This window comes from Python bivittatus, unplaced genomic scaffold (genome assembly GCF_059951505.1).
Source record: "Python bivittatus isolate LINGU-HERP-01145 unplaced genomic scaffold, Pbiv_v1 ctg000610_np1212, whole genome shotgun sequence".
NCBI classification, from domain to species: Eukaryota; Metazoa; Chordata; class Lepidosauria; order Squamata; family Pythonidae; genus Python; species Python bivittatus.
Genome location: NW_028277088.1, coordinates 29,211,347 through 29,232,523, shown reverse-complemented (window position 1 = coordinate 29,232,523; position 21,177 = coordinate 29,211,347). Strand labels below are relative to the sequence as shown.

The window sequence follows — 21,177 nt, the reverse complement described above, 5'->3', positions numbered from 1 at the left end:
CTTGATTACAACTGGCAACTGTACAAAGCAACAGGAGAGAATCAATAACCAAACTTCTTAAACAATGGACATTTCAACTCATATATTCCGCTTTGAATTCATAATCATGTAATTTAAGTTTCATAATTAAGAGGTAAGAACAGAGATTCCTTGTTTTCTCTGAATTCTACAGACAAAACAAAGCCCAATGCTGATAAAGCAACTTCTTCAAAAATAGATGAAAACCCTACACTGATTGGCTGAACCAGAAACAAGTGATACTCACCATTCATAGCTAAAAGAAAAGGATGAGGATACATCCACTCTTGTGACAGAGGTCAAACATTTGCCAGAAAAGAACCTGCTTCTCTCTCTCTCTCTCCCTTTCTCTGTGAATGTTTCATGGGACAACTTTGTCAAGAATGGTCCCAGGAGGATGCAGTAGGCTCCAGAATGTCCCCTTTGCCTAAGGGGTGCCCTGTAGCCACCCTGATCAGTTTAGGGTCATTTCATTTGTGTCATCCCAGTTCCGGTTGTTTTTCCTCTAAAACTGTCAAGCGCTCATTAGAAGCTCTGTGAATATGTTGCTGAAGGCTGAAATTAGTCTCCCTCCAGTTAGGAACCAGTGCCTATTACTTAAGCAAGATATATGTAGAATAGCAGCCAACTGATAAAGCTGTGTTGGGAAAAAAAAAATTCTTTAAAAAGTAGTTACTATGCTAAAATTCTGCATATAACTGCATTGATTACAGAAGTAGCCAAAATGAAATGAGTTCATTCTTCTTTTCTCTCACCCCTAGGTTTTTAAAAAGTATCTCATAGCTGTGTATTCTCTCTGCAGCTGACGTGCGGTGTGCCCAAATATTTGGAATAATGCATAGAAAACATCTGCCTTTAATTATGCTGTAGCTTGCATATAGACAATGAGAATTGAATTAAAGAATATTTTGAAACCCCCATGGAGATGTAAAAGTATTAACAGCTGCAATACAGAACAATACTGTTAAAATGTTTGAAAATGTTTGGCTTTACCAATCAACAATGTTATACTTCTTAAATATTGATAATGCTTTTCAAAGGAGCTTTTTAAAATGGGAAAGCTATATATGTGTGTGCATGTGTATACCCACCCACCCACACACACACCCCTTTTAAAAGGTCACCATATTACAGTAGGGGAAAAGATAATAAAAAGTAGCTTTTAGGGAGTCCTTTTAATTCTTTATCTTTTTACATAGATTTCAATAATCTACAATAAACTACTGTTAAAAAACAGCCTTGAAAAAGTATTTCATAATAGCTTTTCATGTTTTTCAGTTTGGACATTAGACTGTAACTGAACAGTTTATAAATCTATTAGAAAAAAGATCCTTTAGAAAATGAAAATATCCATGAATATAATATCTCCTTCACAAATAATTCTTAAATTCTTTGGACCTTGCACATATGCAAGAATGGTACCTCTCTGCTTTTCATTAAAGCATCTACTTCCTTTTTCAGGCTTACACATCAGCTTGAAAAAAGATCCCTAGGCTTTAGGAATTGCTTTAATGAGTTGACTTCTTAAAACCAAAACATATTTTTTCAAGTTCATGCTGAAGACGTTGCTTTAATTAACAGCAGAGAGGTGCTGTGTTCAACTTAGATTCAAATAATTTCTTCCATCATTTTGAAGCATGTAGGGCCCTAATGCTTTCTATGGTTCAATCTATGCTTGAAAGTATTAATTAAAATTTTAGAAGGAATTGTAGCATAACACAGACCTTATTCAGACCCATTTAGCTATTCTATTCCAGTGCCCCTCTAAGGTCTGCAGGGCCAAGATTTTTCTACTGTAATAGATTTTTCAATCTATCAGTGGCTACAGTATTTTCAAAAGAATCCTGCAGAATGAGAGGTGGTAATGGACATGTTTTGTTCTTATTATAGGTATGTAATCAGGTTATACACATTTAAATTCCTTTCTTGACCTAAAGCTTTTCCAGATTCCCTGTAATATGAATGCCATTTTCAATGCCCAACAATTAAACAGGCACTGAATGTGTTCTTTTTAGAAACAAAGCATCTTGAAAAGATATTGGAGAGTCTGAATTAAGTACATACTGAAGCACATCCCTAACTGCTTGTACCACTGCGTTCTGGACCAGCTGTAGGCTCCAAGTGGTCTTTACAGGCAAACCCTTGTACAGTGCATTGCAATAGTCCACACATAAAATAATTAATGTATGAGTGACCCATAAAAAAGGACTCTTGGTCCAGGAAAGGGAGAAACTGGTAATCTTGCAAAAGCCTTCCTAGCCACAGTTACTAGCACTCTTTGAGCTCTGAGTCCAGGAAAAACCCCAAACTGTGCACTGCATCTGGGAAATTGCAACCCCATTAAAGCTGCAACCCAGCCACTTTCTCAACAACCTTTCCTATAAGGGGGGAGGGGTTGGAAACTGGATGAAAATTGTCCAGAGCCACTGGGTCCAGCAATACATTCTTAAAAAGGAACATACCACCACCTTCATCATGGCAGGAAGAACTACCCTCTCACTCGAGGATGAATACACCATGTTCTAATCACATATCATCCCCTGAGAGGCCTTAACTAACCAAGAGAGGCATGGATCTAAAAAAAAAAAACCTGCTGCTGAGAAGTCTCTACTCCTAGGGCCACTGCATCAAGCCTAGTGGTGAGTCCCAATTAGGGATTCAGAGACACCTGTACCCACTAAATATGTTAAAGCACAAGTCCTATATTATATCTTTTATCCTAGGTTGCACACAGTTTGGTGTGGTGTGGTGTAGTAGTTAAGGTGCTGGCCTAGAAACCAGGAGACTGTGAGTTCTAGGCCTCCCTTAGGCATGAAAGCCAGCTGACTGACTTTGTGCTCATCACTTTCTCTCAGCTGTAACAATAATCACAGGGTTATTGTTGTGGGGAAAATAGGAGGCAAGAGTATTAGGAATGTTCGCTGTCTTGACCTGACCAAAATATCTATAAAAAAAGCTGGATAAAAATATCATCATCATCAGCAGCAGCAGCAGTTAGTATGGAAAGGAAAAACAAGCTTCCCATTGAGCATATATAATCCATGATTTAGTTAAAGTCACATCAAATATTACCTATTAATATATTATGATCAAATCAGGATTAATTTGGTTACAGAATTAAGCTGGAATTTAAAATAATTTTATTACACTCACCAGTTTTCCGGAGTGGAAAATCATCCTTGGCATCTTGTGCTCCTGGCAATGTGTATTTATATGAAGGAGATGTCCCACAAAGGGGTGGAGAACTTTGATCCAGTGAGGTATGGTGGGCAGCCCTATGGAAAAGTTAGTTGTCATCAATTAATATTACTTATGAAGCCACAATTTAGAAATGATTTTGCTGTATTATATATTATCTCTTCAAAATGTCCAGAGCCCTAAGTGTCATAACAGTCATACTCTTCCAATAATTCATGAAGCCTGGAGGAACAATATGTCCTCTGGAAAAGGGCAAGTTCCTGCCGCCTGAATTTAATTCTATTGTTTTAACTTTTTTAATGGAAGCTTCATGAAAAGGAAAGACCTCTGTAAACCTTTTTAATTTTAGAACCAGGCATAGGAACCTCTAGAGAGAGTGGAACCGATTTGCTAAATGGGTATTTTGTGATTGGCCCTTGCCCCATATATCAGTCATTATGTAAACAGACAAGTTCTGATCATACATGCCAGATTATCAGCCCCAGTGTGTTGACCACAACCACCTTCATTAACATCATTGTCTCAAGATCTTATGAAAGTTTTCATTAAAAGCATACAAGATAATTTTCATATAGACAAAATTTGCCACTGGTAAATCATTTGGAAACCAACTCTTATAATAACATTATAACGTTAGAAGAACATTAGAAGAACCTATTGTGCAGAGTCATAATACTGTTTTGTTCTTATTTTCATACAAAAAGGGAAACCTCTAATTAATAGGCCAGACAGGGTCTGGGGGCCTTTTTCTTCAGGTCTCAATTCCTCTCCCAGACATGATCCCAAATATTTTTCAGTCCAAGATGAAGAATAAAATGCTGTACCCCACACCTTACATTAACAGAAGCCAAGGGGACAAGTAATTAACTTTTACATCGACAGCACTGTATTCATAGGACATAATTCTTCATCTTAATTCAAAAAAGAGGCTGGCTTAAGTGGCACAGAAGGGAATAGTCAGGGAGCTGCTGAAGCTGCTCCCTCTATACTGAATAGCATATGGTTACAAATTCACGGAATCTCTAATGGAGAGTTGTCTTTTTACTAGATATCGAGGGAACGGCTTAAGATACAAAAGGATGAACATACGTGTACCAAAGCTTGGGGTGCCGGCTAGTGGAATGATTCTTTCCGTTAGATAGTGAGTCTTTTGTTGCTGATTTACTTAGTAGGAACTCTTGAAGTTTCTGCTTCACTTCAGTACTGGCCACTGCTCCTAAAACATATAGCATTTTCTATCATTCTACTCAAATATGGGCAGGCATAGTGTTTTGGCTTTCTAGTTTTGATTGTGATTCAAACATGTATCTAAACCAATTGATCTAATATAAGCAATTATTATGGCTTAGACCCAGAACAAAAGAAATAAAATAATGGCAAGAGAAAGAAAGTAGGGGGAAATTGTATAGAGTATATTTTGGTTGCCCTGAAATCAAGCCGTGCAATAAATCAAAGTAAAACTAGTGTGGTGTAATAGTTAAGAGAGATGGACTAAGACTGAAGAATCCCAAGTTCAAGTCTAGTTTCAACCAAATCAGCTCAAGGGCTGATTTTAGGCCAGACAGAAAGTCTCAGTCTCACTTATATCACAGGGTGGTTGTTGTGGGAAAATTGAGGAAAGAAGTACTATGTACTCCATCCCGAACTCCATGAAGAAGTCATGATATCAAGCTAACAAATAAACAACATTAGATTTGGGTTCACTCTTGGTTTTGTGACTTGAAGCACAATGCTATGCATTTAATAGGGAAATAAATGCTTTAGAAGCTCTTCAACAAATGGAGAGTGCAAATGCTTTCTAGCATTAAAGGAGGCATTTTCAACTGGAATTAGTTTCATGCTGCTATTGCTTTTTTCTTTTTAACCATAACTGATCTCTTGAACTAATAAGTATATTATTTGAATCAGAGAAGGCAAGCCACAGCCGGAAGGCTGCATTTGGCCTTATCACCACCCATTTCCATCTGTGAGGCAAATTACATCCATTTCCATACTTAACTCCCACCATGTAAAATATATGCAAAATTCTAGTCCTCTCCACTAAATGGCATCACTGGAAACATCCTGAGAAGCAAAAAAGTTATTTTTAAAAACATGGTCTTTACACCATAAATGTTGCCCGTTCTTGCTTTAAACACTTTAGGAAGGTGACTGACTACTCTGAAACCAAATTCCGTGAGATATTTTCTCATATAACTTTCCTGTAATGCTTATGGAGGTATGATTTTAATCAGTTTCAGTCTGCAACGGGTAAACTGCGCAATGTTCCTAATTCATATTTTTGTAGAAATGTTATACATAATGTCCTGATCATGAAATAAATTCCTAATAGAGACCAAAGAATGGTTTTATATATCATTACTTTCAAGACCTAGTTCTTTACATTAAAGAGCAATAAGCATGTATTAAACTAATCAACACTGCTACAATCACAAAAAAATGCCAGTATGACGTGTATGTTATTATAAGCTCAACATAAACAAACAGAGGGCATATTTTGAAAGATGGGTATCATTGTTATAAGTAAAGAAGTTCCCAAGAATCTTCTTTCAAAATCCAACACTTCTTATTATGCTACTGCTAAATTTATATAATTTCCCTCTAAAATGAAAGCATCTAGAAAGGATATAATAAAGTTCTCAATTTCACTCAATATTGGCACACAATTCATTATCAATGAGAAATTCCAGAATAATAATGAAGGCATTTGATGTTACAATTTGTTCCCTCTTATAAGTAGCATTTTGAAATACCAAAACATTTGGCCTTTACTTCCATTCCCTTTGTGAGCAGAATTATATGCATCTACCTCCCCCTAGTGAGTATCATGTTCCAGTGATGTCTTTCTTTTAGAATTTATTTGCCTTAAAACCACAGTAACAGAGGGCTGTATTATTAAAAGCCAAAACACCAGTTATGGAACTGAAACAACAGAAGGAACAGTTCGTGCCCATATGCATCTGTATCTATGTATACATTCGTATATATGCACACACTGTAATGCAAATGCAATAAAATGCAACTTAAAGGGGATAATCCTGTATTTTTAGGGAATTATATATTCAATATGAATAGAATTTTCTTGTCAGGCCGTATTTTTATAAAGAGGGATAATGAAGCATGGTGGTAGAGGTGTACAGAAATTAGATGTCATCTTCCAGCCATACTAAATAGAGCTTACTTTCTCGGCTTCTTTCTTTGCTTTTGATTGGTGGAAGCTGCTCCCTGCGATGTCTCTCCAATTCCTGTTCTTGCCTCTGTTGTTCAAGTTTCTGTTCTTTTTCAATGAGTTCCTGTTGTTGCTTTATGGCTAAGAGTTCCTGTTGTAACTTGCAAAAAAGACAAAGTCATGAGAAAGTGCAGTTTTTATGATAGCATTGACCATAATAAGGGCTTCACAACCTATGTACATATTAAAAAAATAGCTCCTAGATTTCCCAAGCCAGAATAGCTACAGCTAGAATTCTGGAAGCTAGTCCATACATTTGGAGGATGGGAGAAGTCCGTGCTTTAATTTTTTAAAGGTTAGAAAACACAATTCTATTCTATTCCATTTCGGCATCAGTTTGTGAATATTTTAGTTAAAAAACCACATGAAACAAGTGTAAGGTTTTTAAACACATTACTCTAATATGTTCATTTTTGTACAGAATTTTTACAAATGCCTTCCTTTTTGCAATAAATGTATCCAAAGTATTTCTGTATGAAATTTACTTCCATGTCTACATGTTTGCATTTGGATCTGAAAACTGCATTACGTAGTTCATGGAACTGCAAAAACCAAATGTGTTCTAGTTAGTTTGGAAAGTGTGGATTTTACAAATGCGAATCAAACTCTTTATAGCAAATCAAATCAATTTTTTATTCCAGACAAAAGTAATTTCATTGAAAGTAAAGGAAATAAAGTTATCAATGGTTACGGCTGATTCCCATCTGAATCCAATATGGATTACCACTAGATGGCAGCAAAGAATTATGTTCCTGTATTTGTTTCCTGCCATCTAGTGGTCACCTGGATATTTGCAATCCTCTAATAATAGCAAACTCATTCAACTTACTTCTAGCACAGGTAGTATTCTCGTTCATGCTCAATTGCCTAACAGATTTCAGAATTCCGTTTTCATATAAAGGATATCAGCCTTAATTACAAGTAAATTTAGGTGACTCACGGCCAAAATTTTCTTTTTATTCTGTGATTTCCAGTTTCTGTTCTTCCAATAAAATGTTTGGATGTCTCTTAAAAATAAGTAATTATATAACCTATGATGTGACTTTTCTAGTGGGTTAGTCTTCAAACAACCAGATCTTTTACATGAGTAACTTTTTGGTGCTGCTTTTCCTCATTTGCTATGATTGCCAAACATTCAATTTGTTCATTACATGATAAGCAAAATGTTTCACATCCAGACTTATTCCTGATACATTATGAGGAGCAAATAGAAGGCATGAGGTTAAAATATAAATAAATGAGACATACCAGTTTTCTTAGAATGCATAAACTGAAGCCCATGTTTAATTTTTATTTACATTAAGAGATTTAGCACTAAAAACGGTTACATTTATCATGTTCATTTTAATGATCACACTGATTCCAAATATAACAAGCATTTTCGAATATAATTTCCAAAGCTTACAGATAAAAACAATCTGGTAGCTGAATAATGTTGAATAATTCTGATGATTAGAAAAACAGGATCTCAAAAATTTAATTTAAAATCTAAGCTCTTTATAAATCTCGCTGAAGTTTAGAAAACGCTGTGCAAAGTACAGGTCCTTATGTTAAACCGGCCTTCTGATTCCATTTGTAAGCCTTACAATAGTATACAGTACTTTTTAAGCAGATCAGTATCTTCCAAAAGTGCTGTCAAATTTGCTGACTTTACTCAATATTCCGATTGATAATAGCTTGTTCTGCTCTAATTTCAAATAGCTCCTCTCACATGTATGTCTGCATTCTTACACAAAAGTGAGAGACGGACAGACAGATATGGCAGAGAGAGAGACTACTATAAACTTTCATCACATACTGCGCTGATGTACAAGAGAAATAACTCAGCCGCCGCTCCTCAATTTCTACAGTAACCAGCCCCTTCCCCCTCTTGATGCAGTTTGAAGAGAAAAAAAATTCTGCTACCTTTATGTGCTCTTGGATCTGTGCTTGGTGCTGTCGCGTCAGGTTCTCATGCTGTTTCTGAAATTCTGCTATCAAAAGCTGTTTCTGAATCTGCTGCTGCTGTTGGATCAGGAGTAACTCCTGCTGTAGCTGCTTTTCCCGCATCAAGGGGTCCACCATGGGTACCATCATCCTGAGATCTGTTCGCAAGTCTAATGGTGTGACTGGTTCTAATCGAAGAGGAACTTCTGATTTCACATCCACTAATACACAGGGAAAAAAAAGGGAGGGAGGGAGGGGGAAGATTGAAATTCTATGCATATATGAAATGAAGGTGTTGCTCCCTCTTTCCCAAATAATAGCAGTTGACTTCTCTGGCCTCTTGATAAGACTGTAAGACTGGTGATGATCAGCAACAGAGCCTTTTACTTTTCAAAGAATGTGCCGATAGCATTTGTTGTCACAGATTTTAAGAGAAAATTCCAAAGCTTTTCAGTTTTTTCAAAAAGAAAAATAGTTCAAAGTGCTATGGACAGAAAAAGTTTTAACTGCTGCTGGTTTTAAGTGGTCCGCATATCACATGTCACTTGATGGTTGCAATCATAAATCAAATACTTTCTCAAAGTATCAGGCAATCCAGACTTCAGTGTCAAATATTGAGGGAGAAAGGACAGTTTAGAAGTGAGCCACATTTCTTTCTATAGTCTGAATCTTCAGATTAAAAATTCTGGAGTTTTTGTTTTCCTCTTAAACTCAGGGTAGGTTTGTGAAAAGTTGTTAAACATACATTACTAAATATGAAAGTGTCTGCCTTCACTCTATTGAAGTTGTTTTATTCATTTTTTTTATGATATTCCGTAAGTGCCTTACATTTTTGTTTGCAATCTGCATCCTCTGAAGGTAAGTTTAATATCCATTTGTAATCAATTAATTGGTAAATATCAGAGAAAGGAGTATTAGGCAATTTAGGGAGCAGTTGTTTTTGTTTTTATTTTGTACTAATTTGCAAAAATAGCCAGATAAAAACTTTGTTATTTAAATGCTATGGCTAGCTATGGAACTAACAAGAGGCAGCGTTAGTATATGTTTTAGGAGGTTTTGTGTAAAAAAAACATACTTTATAGATACTTGTAAAGCCTCTTAAACTATGAGCATTCACGAAGCATGCTTAACAAATCCCCAATGATGTTCATAGGAATGTAAGTGTATAGGTCTCTGTAACAGGCAACAATGATGAAATGACAACATGCTTTCAAAATGATGCAATTATTAACTTCTATTATGATATCTGATGCAAGTTTATTTGAAATGGGGATGAGTCAGCATACAGACGGGAGGTTCAACAACTGGTCTTGTGGTGCGGTCACAACAACTTGAAACTGAATACACTCAAAACTGTGGAGATGATTGTGGATTTTAGGAAGAACCCTTCTAATTCCCTTCTCCTTACTATACTTGACAGCCCAATATCAGTAGTAGAGTCCTTCAAGTTCTTGGGTTCTATAATCTCCCAAGACCTGAAATGGACGCTTAACATCACAACCATCATCAAAAAGGCACAACAAAGGGTATTCTTCCTGCATCAACTTAGGAAGTTTAAATTACCTCAGGAGCTTTTGGTACAGTTTTATAGAGGAACCATTGAGTCTGTTATCTGTTCCTCTATAACTGTCTGGTTTGACTCCGCAACCAAACAGGACAGATGGAGACTCCAACGGATAGTTAAGTCTGCAGAAAGAATAATTGCAACCCGCCTGCCTTCTATAGAAGATCTGTATACTGTGAGGGTTAAAAGGAGGGTGGAGAAGATATCTGCAGAACCCTCTCATCCTGGACAGAAATTGTTTCAACTTCTTCCCTCAGGATGGCGCTACAGAGCACCGTATGTTAAAACATCTAGACACCGGAACATTTTTTTTCCCTCATGCCATTGCTCTGCTGAACACCAAATTAATGCAGCATGACAAACTGATTGACATTGCATGATAAGATATGACTGCCAAGATGTGACTGATAATGCTCTGTTAAATGTGAATACATGCTGGACAATAGCTTCTCCTTTTAAAAATGAATATATGTTAATCAATAGCTGTAGTATTATTCTTCCTCCAATTCTCCTCTTCTGATTGCATAGTTTTAGTATATAATGTTATTACTTTTTATTATTCCTCATTTCCTGATGCTATGCAAACACACAGAGTTTTTTGCACCAAAGTCAAATTCTTTGTATGTCTCATACTTGGCCAATAAAGTATATAACAACAACAACGATAACAAGTTTGTAAGTCACATCATTTTCATGTTTGTCATGACATGAGCCATTAGGAGTCGGGTGGCATGTAAATTTGTAGTACCACACATTATCATTTGCCCTCCACCCCTTGCAGAGACTTGTGCATATGTGGGTCTATCTCATATCCCTAGTCCATCTAGTTCCTTATACTGTATGGATTTGCAGCAGTTCTTTCTTGCTGGATAGAAATACCAGGACCAGAGGGTAGAAACAGAACAAATGAAATATAAAATGTAAAACACCTTCCTTTCCTTTACCCATCTATACTGACATTTCTGCCAAACTAATTTGCTACCTTTGCATCTTCCGACAGGAAGGGCCACAGCTCAAAAAAATCTTCCTTTGGTTTGTCCTATTTATAGAAAGCACAAGAAATTATGAGACATCTAGCTTTTGTACTAACAGAATATCTGATGAGATAATGACTCTTTTCACTGGAGATGGGCACAGTCTGTACATGTGGCTATTAGCAGCGTCCTATACATTTGGGATTACCAACCACTGCTTAACTGGTAGGATGGCCATACATTGGTTACCATGCTGCATTTTATAGCAACTCATCGGAACATAATTTAACAATGCCATATAAAATATGCAGATATTGTTACATTATAGCTTTAGTAACACCTCTATCTTTTTAAGATATTGGGCTGACATCTGTATAAGGATATGGATACAGAACTTTTATACATATATATATCTGAATTAAAGTTCTGTATACAGATTTTTAAGGGGGAGGGGGGGAGAACAGCCTGACCAGAAGAAAACCCATGGTGCAAAACAGATTAATTTACATTTCATCCAGAAGAGGGCAGTACATACAAGTATATCAAAGAGCTTTTAAAACAAAAAGCAAACTACAGATTTGCCTCATTTCCTCATTACATGTATCAGAAGAATGTGTATTTGGATACCAGAATGATACACAGTTTGGTTTTCTTAAGACAACATCCCTGTATTTGTTTGTTCACTTTTAGCTCTCCCTTAGTTCAAAGAAATAAAGACGGATCACAAAATGGATTTAGCTATAATATTTTCTGAGTTTTTAAAAACATAAATTTGCAGCAACAATGCACGCTTATTACATATTTTGCATATCTATTTTTTAATTTATTATATCTTATATTGGGAATATAGATAGATATGGAACATGGAAGACGCTAAATGCCTCACTACTTCCTAGCAACAGATATAAAATATGGTTGCTTGTATTACTGTTAGAAGCACTATTTCTTTTCTGAAACTGGAATTGTAAACCTCAATGCATAGTTTATTTTCCCAGCTAACCACACTTGCTTCAACAGCATTATACAATCTCTGGCTTTTGTTCTACAATTTATCACAGAATTGCAAATCCTTAAATTACAAAAATTATCCTCAATTATAAATAATTGTTCCAGGCCAAAAGAAAAGCGGGTAGCATAATCCCAGTTCTTCTATCCAATTTATGCTGCAGCAAGCTACATTCCATTTGTCTGGACTAAATATAGCAACATTTATACAAGAAATCAATAGTGCTTGGAGAGAAGAGAGCAAAGGCATGAATATTTCATCAAACTCACACAGAAACAGCAATCAGCCAACTGACAGCTCAGTGAAAGCTGACTTCGCCAACCCGCTAGATAAATCTTTGTTATTTGGACGATGGCTTATTCCCTTCAAGTCACAGCCTTATCATAGGCACTCTTCTATTTTTAGCACTAATTGCAATGTAGGTGACAAAGGCTTATCATGTTTAAAGTAGAGCGATGGGTTTTCTTACATCTATCCTGACACATAATAAGCCTCACCAGGAGCAATAAAAGTTACTAGAGCTGAGCAAAAATTGTACTCTCTTGAGATTGTGTACGGTGGTACAGTTCAAAATGTTCCTGATATGAGAAGCAGAAAAAGATATCCAAACCCCAAGGAGCACACACACAATGTAAATATGTAAGAAGGAAGGTGCATGTAACAAGGGATATCACAAGGACTCAGCTAGAAAAATAACCCCTACGCACAGAGGCTACATGTTTCCTATGCTTGTTCCCAAAATAAAAAATCCTAAACTGTCAAATCTCTTGATGAGTGTTCAAATGATGATTGATGTTGAATACTACTACTACTAATAGTAGTAAATAGTAGTAGTTGCAACAGTAATCTCAAAACCAAATTTGTATGCTTATTCACATCCTAGCCTTCTTCTCCAGCAAAAGGTGACTATTTTACATCCCTCTCTGGGTGTAATAATTTATTTTTCTCCTACCAAGCCATAGTTTAACCATGGTTTAAAGAAGACACTTTAATTGGCTAAGTTTTCATCACACTAAGTCTTAGAATACAAATCACAATGTCTAGATTCACACATGCCAAGCCAAATGCAAACAAACCAAAATATGACTGAACATGCTGAACAGGGCTATGCAAATGGTTCTAAATAAATGCTTTGCAAAGCATGAGAAGATGTACAAAACACCTCTCTTTGAATCATTAAAGCTGCCATGTTATTTCCCTGCTCATGCACATGGGCATATTTAAGGAGGCAAACAATAAGAGTCACCTTGTGTGCGATGCGTGGCTATGTAAATATGATAGATAGATAGATAGATAGATAGATAGATAGATAGATAGATAGATAGATAGATAGATAGATAGATAGATAGAATAAGATGTGTGTGACAATGTCATCATGCAACTACCATGACTTACAGTACATACTTGCATCAGATGTTGGGTTGTAAGCATGTATACAATGGCATGTTTTGCATGATGATATCATTACATGTTTTGCTGTCCTAATAGTTTGCTATGAACACTGCTTCTGATGCAGCTTCTTAGTTTCTACTGGCTGTCTCCATGTGAACATACACAACCATTTTACTTACTAAGTAGTACTGGGCTCCTATGGGAAGAAGGGCAATATTTTTTTTTTTAAGTGCTTTATCTTGCAAACAGAAGACTCCCAATAAACATGTAAGAACATGATACTGCCAAAATGAAGCATCTAAAGTCCCACATAGGTCTACAGGACACAGAACCATGTACCCAAATTTGTCCCATTTTTCACAGTAGTACTGAACAATTTGTGGTATCAATGACACAATGGGAGCAATTCAAAAACTGGCCATCAGCCAGCTGAGTGACTCTTCAGGACAGTGTTTTCCTACTCATGGAAAGGGAAATCTTCCATTGAGACAGCAGTTATGTCACTAAAGGTTCTCTGGTACATCCATGAAAAGCTCCATGGGTATGGGTAACCTGTTAGTGAAGTCATAGCATCATGGAGTTGGAAGAGAGCATTTAGGACATTGCGTCAAAAGCCCTTGGTCTGTATAACTAAAGTATTCACAACAGATGCCTGCCCAGCGTTTGCTTCAGCTACCAGCCTCTCTTGGTAATTGGTTCCATTATCAAACTGCCTAATATTTACATGGAACTGTCTTTCTAACTTCAAGACTGCATCCAAAATACAATGCCATACAAAAATACAATTTCAATTGTCAATCATTTGGCTTTATTTTTGTATTGCTCAGACCCCAATTCATATATTATATCTGATTCTGGGTAGCATATGTTAAGAAGGTTTCAAACAAACAGGACTATGTTCAGGACAATGAGGCTGATACAAGTATAAAATAATTACTATGACCAGAGATTGAAGCAACTGGGAATCTTTAACTCCTGAGAAAAAAATATCGAGAGGGGTTACAATAGAACTCTTCAAATACCCAAAAGGTTGCCATAGAAGAAAGTCGAGACCTGTTCTCTGTTGTCCCAGGACACAAAATTATGGCATTGGAAATTTAAATTCCATTCAAAGTAATCAGATATTTCCTGTTTCTATTAATTTCAGACTCTAATCTTGTTCATTCATCCTGCTCTTCACAATTGCCTGTTGCAACATTATAAATTCTCAACCCTTATTGCATCTACAGAATGCTGGTCAGCTGCCTTATTTAGACATCACTGTGGAATGATGGGCAGGAAGATCCATCAAGTGCATGGGACCATCATTTGGCCAGTCATTTTGTGGGTAAAAATCATCTGTATTTGCTCTGAGTTGTAAGCTAGATGGACAGATCCAAGGAGATGACAGAAGCAATGCCTTGCAATGTTAACTGGGAGGTTTTTGTGTCCGTGGATAGCATCCTCTGTGATGCAAGCACCACCGAGAACTTGATCCTTGTCCCTTTTGGCTAATTTAAGCAGTGCAGGAGGGAGCTGGATTAAAGCTGTAGTTAACACTTAATTGCAGGAAGGGCATATTACAGCTGCCTTGAAAGAGGCACTCGTCTGCCCTCTCCTCAAGAGGCTTGGGTTGGATGCAACAATACTGGCAGCTATCATTCTATATCCCACCTCCCCTTTTTGGGAAAGGTTGTGGAAAAAGTGGTGAGGCAACAATTGTAGAAGGCTCTGGAAGAAATGTATTATCTTGATCCTTAGCAGTCAGAATTCAGGCTGGGATATGGGGCAGAAACCACATTCATTGTTCTCATCGATGACTTGTGGTGAAACATGGATGCTCAGAATGCAGATAATCTTGTCCTGCTAGACCTTGATACTGCCAACCACAGCATCCTTCTGGGCCACTTATGAGAGCCAAGAGTAAGAGACATTGTTTGGAGTGGTTCTGCACCTTCCTGAATGGGAAAGTCCAGTCAGTGGTTGCAGAGAGGTGAAATCAACAGGCACTTCAATACAGGGTACGCTAAGGTTTGGTTCGGTCCCCAGTCCTCTTTAACATCTATATGAACTTCTATATAAAGTTGTGGCCAGAATGGCCTTTGCCCAGCTTCGGCTGGTATGCCAGCTGAAGCCTTACTTAGAATAGGATAGTCTGAAAACAGTTATTTACAATTGTCACTTGGCACCTGGATTACTGCAATTTACATTGGGCTGTCCTTGAAAACTACCTGGAAAAGTCAACTGTTGCACAATACAAGTGCCCATGTGATTACTGGAAAATCATGGTATTGTCACATAACACCACTGCTAAGAAACTGCATTGGTTACTCGTTTCTTTCTGGGTGCAAGGAGCTGATTAATACTTATAAAGCCTTATATGGCTCAGGGCCAGGCAAATAGGGAGTACTGGCTGATGATTCTCTCCTACCAAGGAGCATGGAGGTAGGCATTCCTGGTGACTGCTCTTCTTTGGAACAACCTACTCCCTGAGGAAGGAATGTCCCCCACTATTATGGCCTTCTGGAGAAAAATTAAAATCTGGCTTTTCTGGAAAATCTTTGACAATTAAGCAACTAGAAGATCCACACCATTATTGCCTGTTATTGCTTATAGTTTTGTTATTTTTAACTATATTAATTTTTCTACTATTTTTGATGATGATGATTTCAATTGATATAGCCGCCAACTCAAATACATGATTCTGGTGGCTTGCAACAATTATGTTCTCTTTCTGGCCCTGCCTGATGACATTCCCTAACTGATGGGACATAGAGCATTCTTCTTCTGCCAGACCTAATGGGATGGGTAGACAAATTTGGGGAGAGAAGGTCCCTCGAATAATCCGGTCACATACCATGAAGGGCTTTACGAGTCATCACCAGCACCTGATTTCAACCCAAAAGCATATTAGTACCAATGCAGCTCGCAGAGCAGAGGTGGAATGTGTGCTGATGAAACAGTTTACATAACTGCCCTGCTCCTGCATTCTGTACCAGCTGTAGTTCCCAGATGCTCTTCAAGGTCAGTCCAAAGTAAAGTGCATTGCAGTAGTCTATCTAGCTACAGCATCTGGAGTAAGGTGGTTTATAACTCTTACAAATAATTTTTTTAAAAAATGCACTTGCTGGTGAAAACTGAACCAAAACAGGGGTTGGGTAATTGATATTTGATAAAATTTTGCTGTCTTGAGTAACTGGTATACTGATGTTTTTACTCTTCTTTACTTTGATCGTATTAGAGAATACCTTGTTTCTGGCAACTTTTCTCAGCTTGAGCTTTCTTGACATGATCTCTATAATTCTGAACTATCCCTGTGATGCCCAACCCTCTTCTACTTCCTATATGACTTCTTTGTCTTGGGGTCCTCCCCAAGCTTTTTCTGCAGTCTTCTTCTGTGGTCTATTCTTTGGGAGGGTTTCTATCAATTTTGGAAATTCTCTTTCCCTTTTTAGCATTTTCCATCCATCCTGAGTTCCTTTTCTCATTAGATTCTCTTATCAAGGAATTCTACTCACCATTGCTTTGAATTTATGAAAATCAACTTTGCTGATGTTGAAGATTCGTTTTGAACTCCACTTAGCCTTATTTTTCCTGAAAACAATAACTCCAACATTATCTGGACACCAAAGGGTGAACTCATGCTATTTATACAGCCTCTTTTTCCTTTGAGGAAGTTGAACACACACACACATTCCTGCACAACAGTAGTCGCAACAGACTTTTATTTCTGGCAGGACTACCCAGTTGGGCTCCTCCACAGTGCTTTTGTCCTTTGGTTGTGTTGGAGCTTTTGGGAACTGTGGACGGCAGATTTGAGAAAAACAGATGTAGTACACTGTAGTTCAAAGTCTCTCATTATTCTATATCCTTTAAATATTTCTATACACAGCAGAAATGAGAAATGAAATAAATTTAATCAGTTATCTGAAGCTTTGATATGCAAAGCTTTTATTTCCCAAGAGCCTGAAAGGCAAGCACAGATAACTACATACTTCTAAGCCATTGCATACTAACTCTTAAGTTAACAAACCCAGACAAAATCACGCAGGGCTCCTGATTTCAAACACTTGTAATGTTCAGTACTCCATCACTTAGAAAATGTGGCTTTATATCAAGAGCAGTCTTATGTTCATGTTTCAAGTCAAGTTAACTTCTTGCTATTAATTGGCAGGGGAGTTAATGTCTAGCGAAACAAATTTACAAAGTTATGACAAAAACACACAACAATGTCAATACAATACCTGAAATATATCTTAGTCTTTTTGTTGTTTTTTTAACAGAGATTTTAATCTACCAACAGAACAACTTTCTGCTAGCTAATAAAGTAATCCTCATTTAAAAAAAAAATAGTTCCTTTTCCTTACAAGGAATCAGAGTATCTTTCATAAAGCCAACTTCTGATGAGTGCAAGATAAAAATAGGCCGGAGATAAATGTGGATTTAACCTTCAAATTTACTTGAGTATATTAAAAACTAAATTGCTATTCTTCTGCCAGCTAGTTGGTATTCAAAAACATGTCTCAATGCCTCCTGCTGATGTGAGTTTTTACAGTCACGTCAGTGTCACAGCCTGAGTTGCTTGGCTATGCCAATGCAAAACCACATGTTATGATAATGTGTGGGTAAATTTGTCCTCATTCCCAAATCTTAAAAACTATTTGCTAACTATCAGTTCAGAATATTCAGTAAGTAATTCTCCCTACAGCCTAGTTAATACACTTCACAGAGTATGATCCTCCTTGGATGGTGGCAATGTGGCTGCTTGCCTCTTCTCTATTTTGCACATAATGACACTTTTGAGAAGATAGCTCCAAATGGAAGTTTGTATTCAAAGAATACAATATCAGTACAGGATGATTATCACAGGCACTTGAAATTCCCATTTTCCATTCTAATTTTATACAGTAGATGATAGAGTATATGTTCAACATCAGCTCTTCTCACATGCAACTAACAATACAGTATATGTTCATGGATCAACACTATATCTGATATTGGCTGGTCATGCTGTAAGGCTATTCATTAAGGGATCTAACAGTGCTCTCAAGAAACTTTGCACCAAAGAAGCAGGCATAGAGAACAGGCCCAGCTTGGATTTGCCTTGCAAAGTCTCTGTGTTATAGGGAGTGATGCAAGTATGCTAGAGGTTATACATAGGAGTAGCTATTCATTTGGTCATTTGGAAGGAGGAGGTCATTTGGAAGTTTCACCGAAGCTTAACTTCTATTCGGATAAGTAGAAAGTACAAAGATGGGATGAAATGTGAATGGAAGCCACTTCTCTCAAAGAAGCAATGTCATTATTTGAATTACTATGGGGGGGGGGTCTTTAAGAAGCTGCTTTAGAGAACACAGAATAATTTATATGTGGCTTGTCTTGAATATTATTCAGGTACCAATTACAGTCATAACAGGTTCCTAGGTGGTTTTGTTACTCAAAATATTGAATAAAGGCAAAAGAAAAATTAAGGTAAGGATGATAGTTTAGGCAAATGTTCATTTTGAATCTTAATTCAGTGATCCAAAAATGAAATATTTTGAGGCCATCTTACTTAAGCCTATACTGGGATCAATTAGCCTTGATGGCAGTGTCACTGCCTCTGAAGGCTATCTGCTGGAAGACTAGTGGGCTTCTTTGTGTAGTTGGTTGGCCAATATGGTAACAGCTGCTGGAACAGATGGGCCAGGGGTCCAATCCAGCAGGGTGCTCCTATGTTTTTATGTACACATGAAGAAGTTATATGTTACTCTTTCAATTTATGCCAAAAGAATTCAAAGTTCTTATTCTTAGTCATGAAATATATCTTGGGTTATATATGAGAAAAGACTTGTTTGTGATGTACTTGAACATTCACCCAATTCTTTAAATAGTTGCATTAGCATATAAATACATAAGATGAGATGAAAGGACCAATATGAAATCATAGTATGTATAGAAGTGCTGAAATTGCTAATTAATGTGGTAGAATAAAATTACTGTATATAAATACATTACTGACAAAAAGAACCATTCCTAGATATGATTAAATAGGTACACAGCTTTATATAAGGTTTTGTATAAATGAACATGCCTGTAATGTGGATTTTACATAAATACATATTAAAGTATTTGTTTTGCATCATTCATTCAAAGAATACCTACAATGGAGGCATTTACTGGTTTTAGTATTATTTTTAGTAATTTTAATATATATTGCATATTGTTTAATACCTTAAGAACTAATTAATTTCTAATTACAGTAGAAAGGTGGTGAATGAATTGAATATATAATAAATTGCAATATACATGATCTGTGATACCTAAGTGACACAGATCATGTATATTTCTTTAGGCAAAGAAAGTTGCCTAAAAGATATAGCCATCAACTCCTCAGTTTCATGGTAGAGTACTACAGGAATAGCTAATATGGGCCTGAAAATAGTCTACACAGTTGGTAATATCTATCATTTAATGCCTATAGGAAGAAGGCCAGATCATGCTAGACTTTGCCTTTTCCACAAAATCTGAAATAAAAACACACTGGGATTCTTGATGCATCTCACGGGAAAGGTATGGCTCTGAAAAGCAAGTGTGTTTTAGAGCTAGGATTCTAAATATATACACAAATACATAAGTATACATACTTTTTATAACTTAATTAAAAAATAATTATATTTTCACTCACAAGCTACTGAACAACAGTGCAACAAGAGGAACAGACAGATTTAATAATGAAAGCTGCATCTGCATAGCTATATACAGGATTGCATTGTTAAATAATCAAAGTAGAATTCCAACTGTCCACATGTGACTAGAAGTAAACCCCATTGAAGAATATTGGATTTGCTTACTAGTAAACTCATTTAGGACTAAACCTCTCTAAATTAAAATATTTATCTCTGAGTAAATATTAGAGGATTTCACTGTACTTTCATCATGAAATATATTTGGGGACTTTAGTTTGTTACTTCAGCATCCAACCAAGGCTTCCTACACACAATTATAATTGGTATACAGGTAGTCCTCATTAGCGACTGGCTCGTACAGTGACCATTTGCAGTTACAATGATGATCAAAAAGTAACTTTGTGACCAGTCCTCACATTTATGACCTTCGCAGGTCTGTAAAGCACAGGAAAGCTGAAATAAGATCATAAGTATAGTCAAGGTCTCACTTAGAGACGGCTTCACTTAACAACTGAGTTAAGAGTCCCAGTTATGGTCACTAAACAAGGAGTACCTTGTAATCTATGTAAGGCTGAGGAAAGAAAAAACTACTTGCTAAAAAAAAGTCTTAACCCATTCAAATATTAAAAACTACAGATGCCTTATCCAAGCCAGATTTATGTATAACTGAACTTGTGGAATCCTTCCAGAATACATTCCAAATCAAAAGACGCCTCCATATCATCAGGCAAATGAGAACTGCCAAAACAACTATTTTTCCTTCATAAAAATGAATAGAGATTCATTCTCTGTTAATTTTTTAATCTATTCAGTGTGGTGCTGTAACTCTTAAAATTAATGATTTCCCATACAATATATGGCTGTAAAAGGGATAATGAATTTCACTATGGTGTAAGTCCTACTTAAGTGAATCACATTTCTTTCTGAGTAAAAAGGCTTAGGACTGTGTTATTAATGTACGATGCCTATTATTTTGGAATGGAAAGAATCAGTTTAAGGAAGGCAGCCAGGTATCGCATATAATTTGTTTTTATCACTTTGTGTGTGTGTGTGTGCGCGCGCGCGCCTTCAAGTCATGGAATTCATGGCCTCCTGGTTTCTAGCCTGGTGCCTTAACCACTACACCAAACTGGTTCTCTCTCTCTCTCTCTCTCTCTCTCATTTATTTATTTATTTATTTATTATTTTATCATATAGCTAAGCATAAAATGAAAACTGTAAAA

General features: G+C 36.6%; 1 protein-coding gene across 4 annotated transcripts in view; it reads right to left on the bottom strand.

The window, feature by feature from the left end:
* The window catches only part of HDAC9 (histone deacetylase 9), an 85,160-nt gene that overhangs the window by 37,186 nt on the left and 26,797 nt on the right, over positions 1-21,177 (bottom strand). Inside the window, exons 3-6 of one of the 4 annotated variants that reach the window (XM_088150674.1) lie at positions 8,351-8,592; positions 6,398-6,536; positions 4,312-4,432; positions 3,172-3,293 (exon numbers count right to left, since the gene is read on the bottom strand). In XM_088150674.1, the coding sequence (XP_088006800.1) occupies positions 3,172-3,293; positions 4,312-4,432; positions 6,398-6,536; positions 8,351-8,592 (624 nt within the window). Of the gene's footprint in view, positions 1-3,171; positions 3,294-4,305; positions 4,433-6,397; positions 6,546-8,350; positions 8,593-21,177 lie in introns of all 4 variants that reach the window. The other 3 variants (XM_088150672.1, XM_088150673.1, XM_088150671.1) reach the window with 3 other exon arrangements.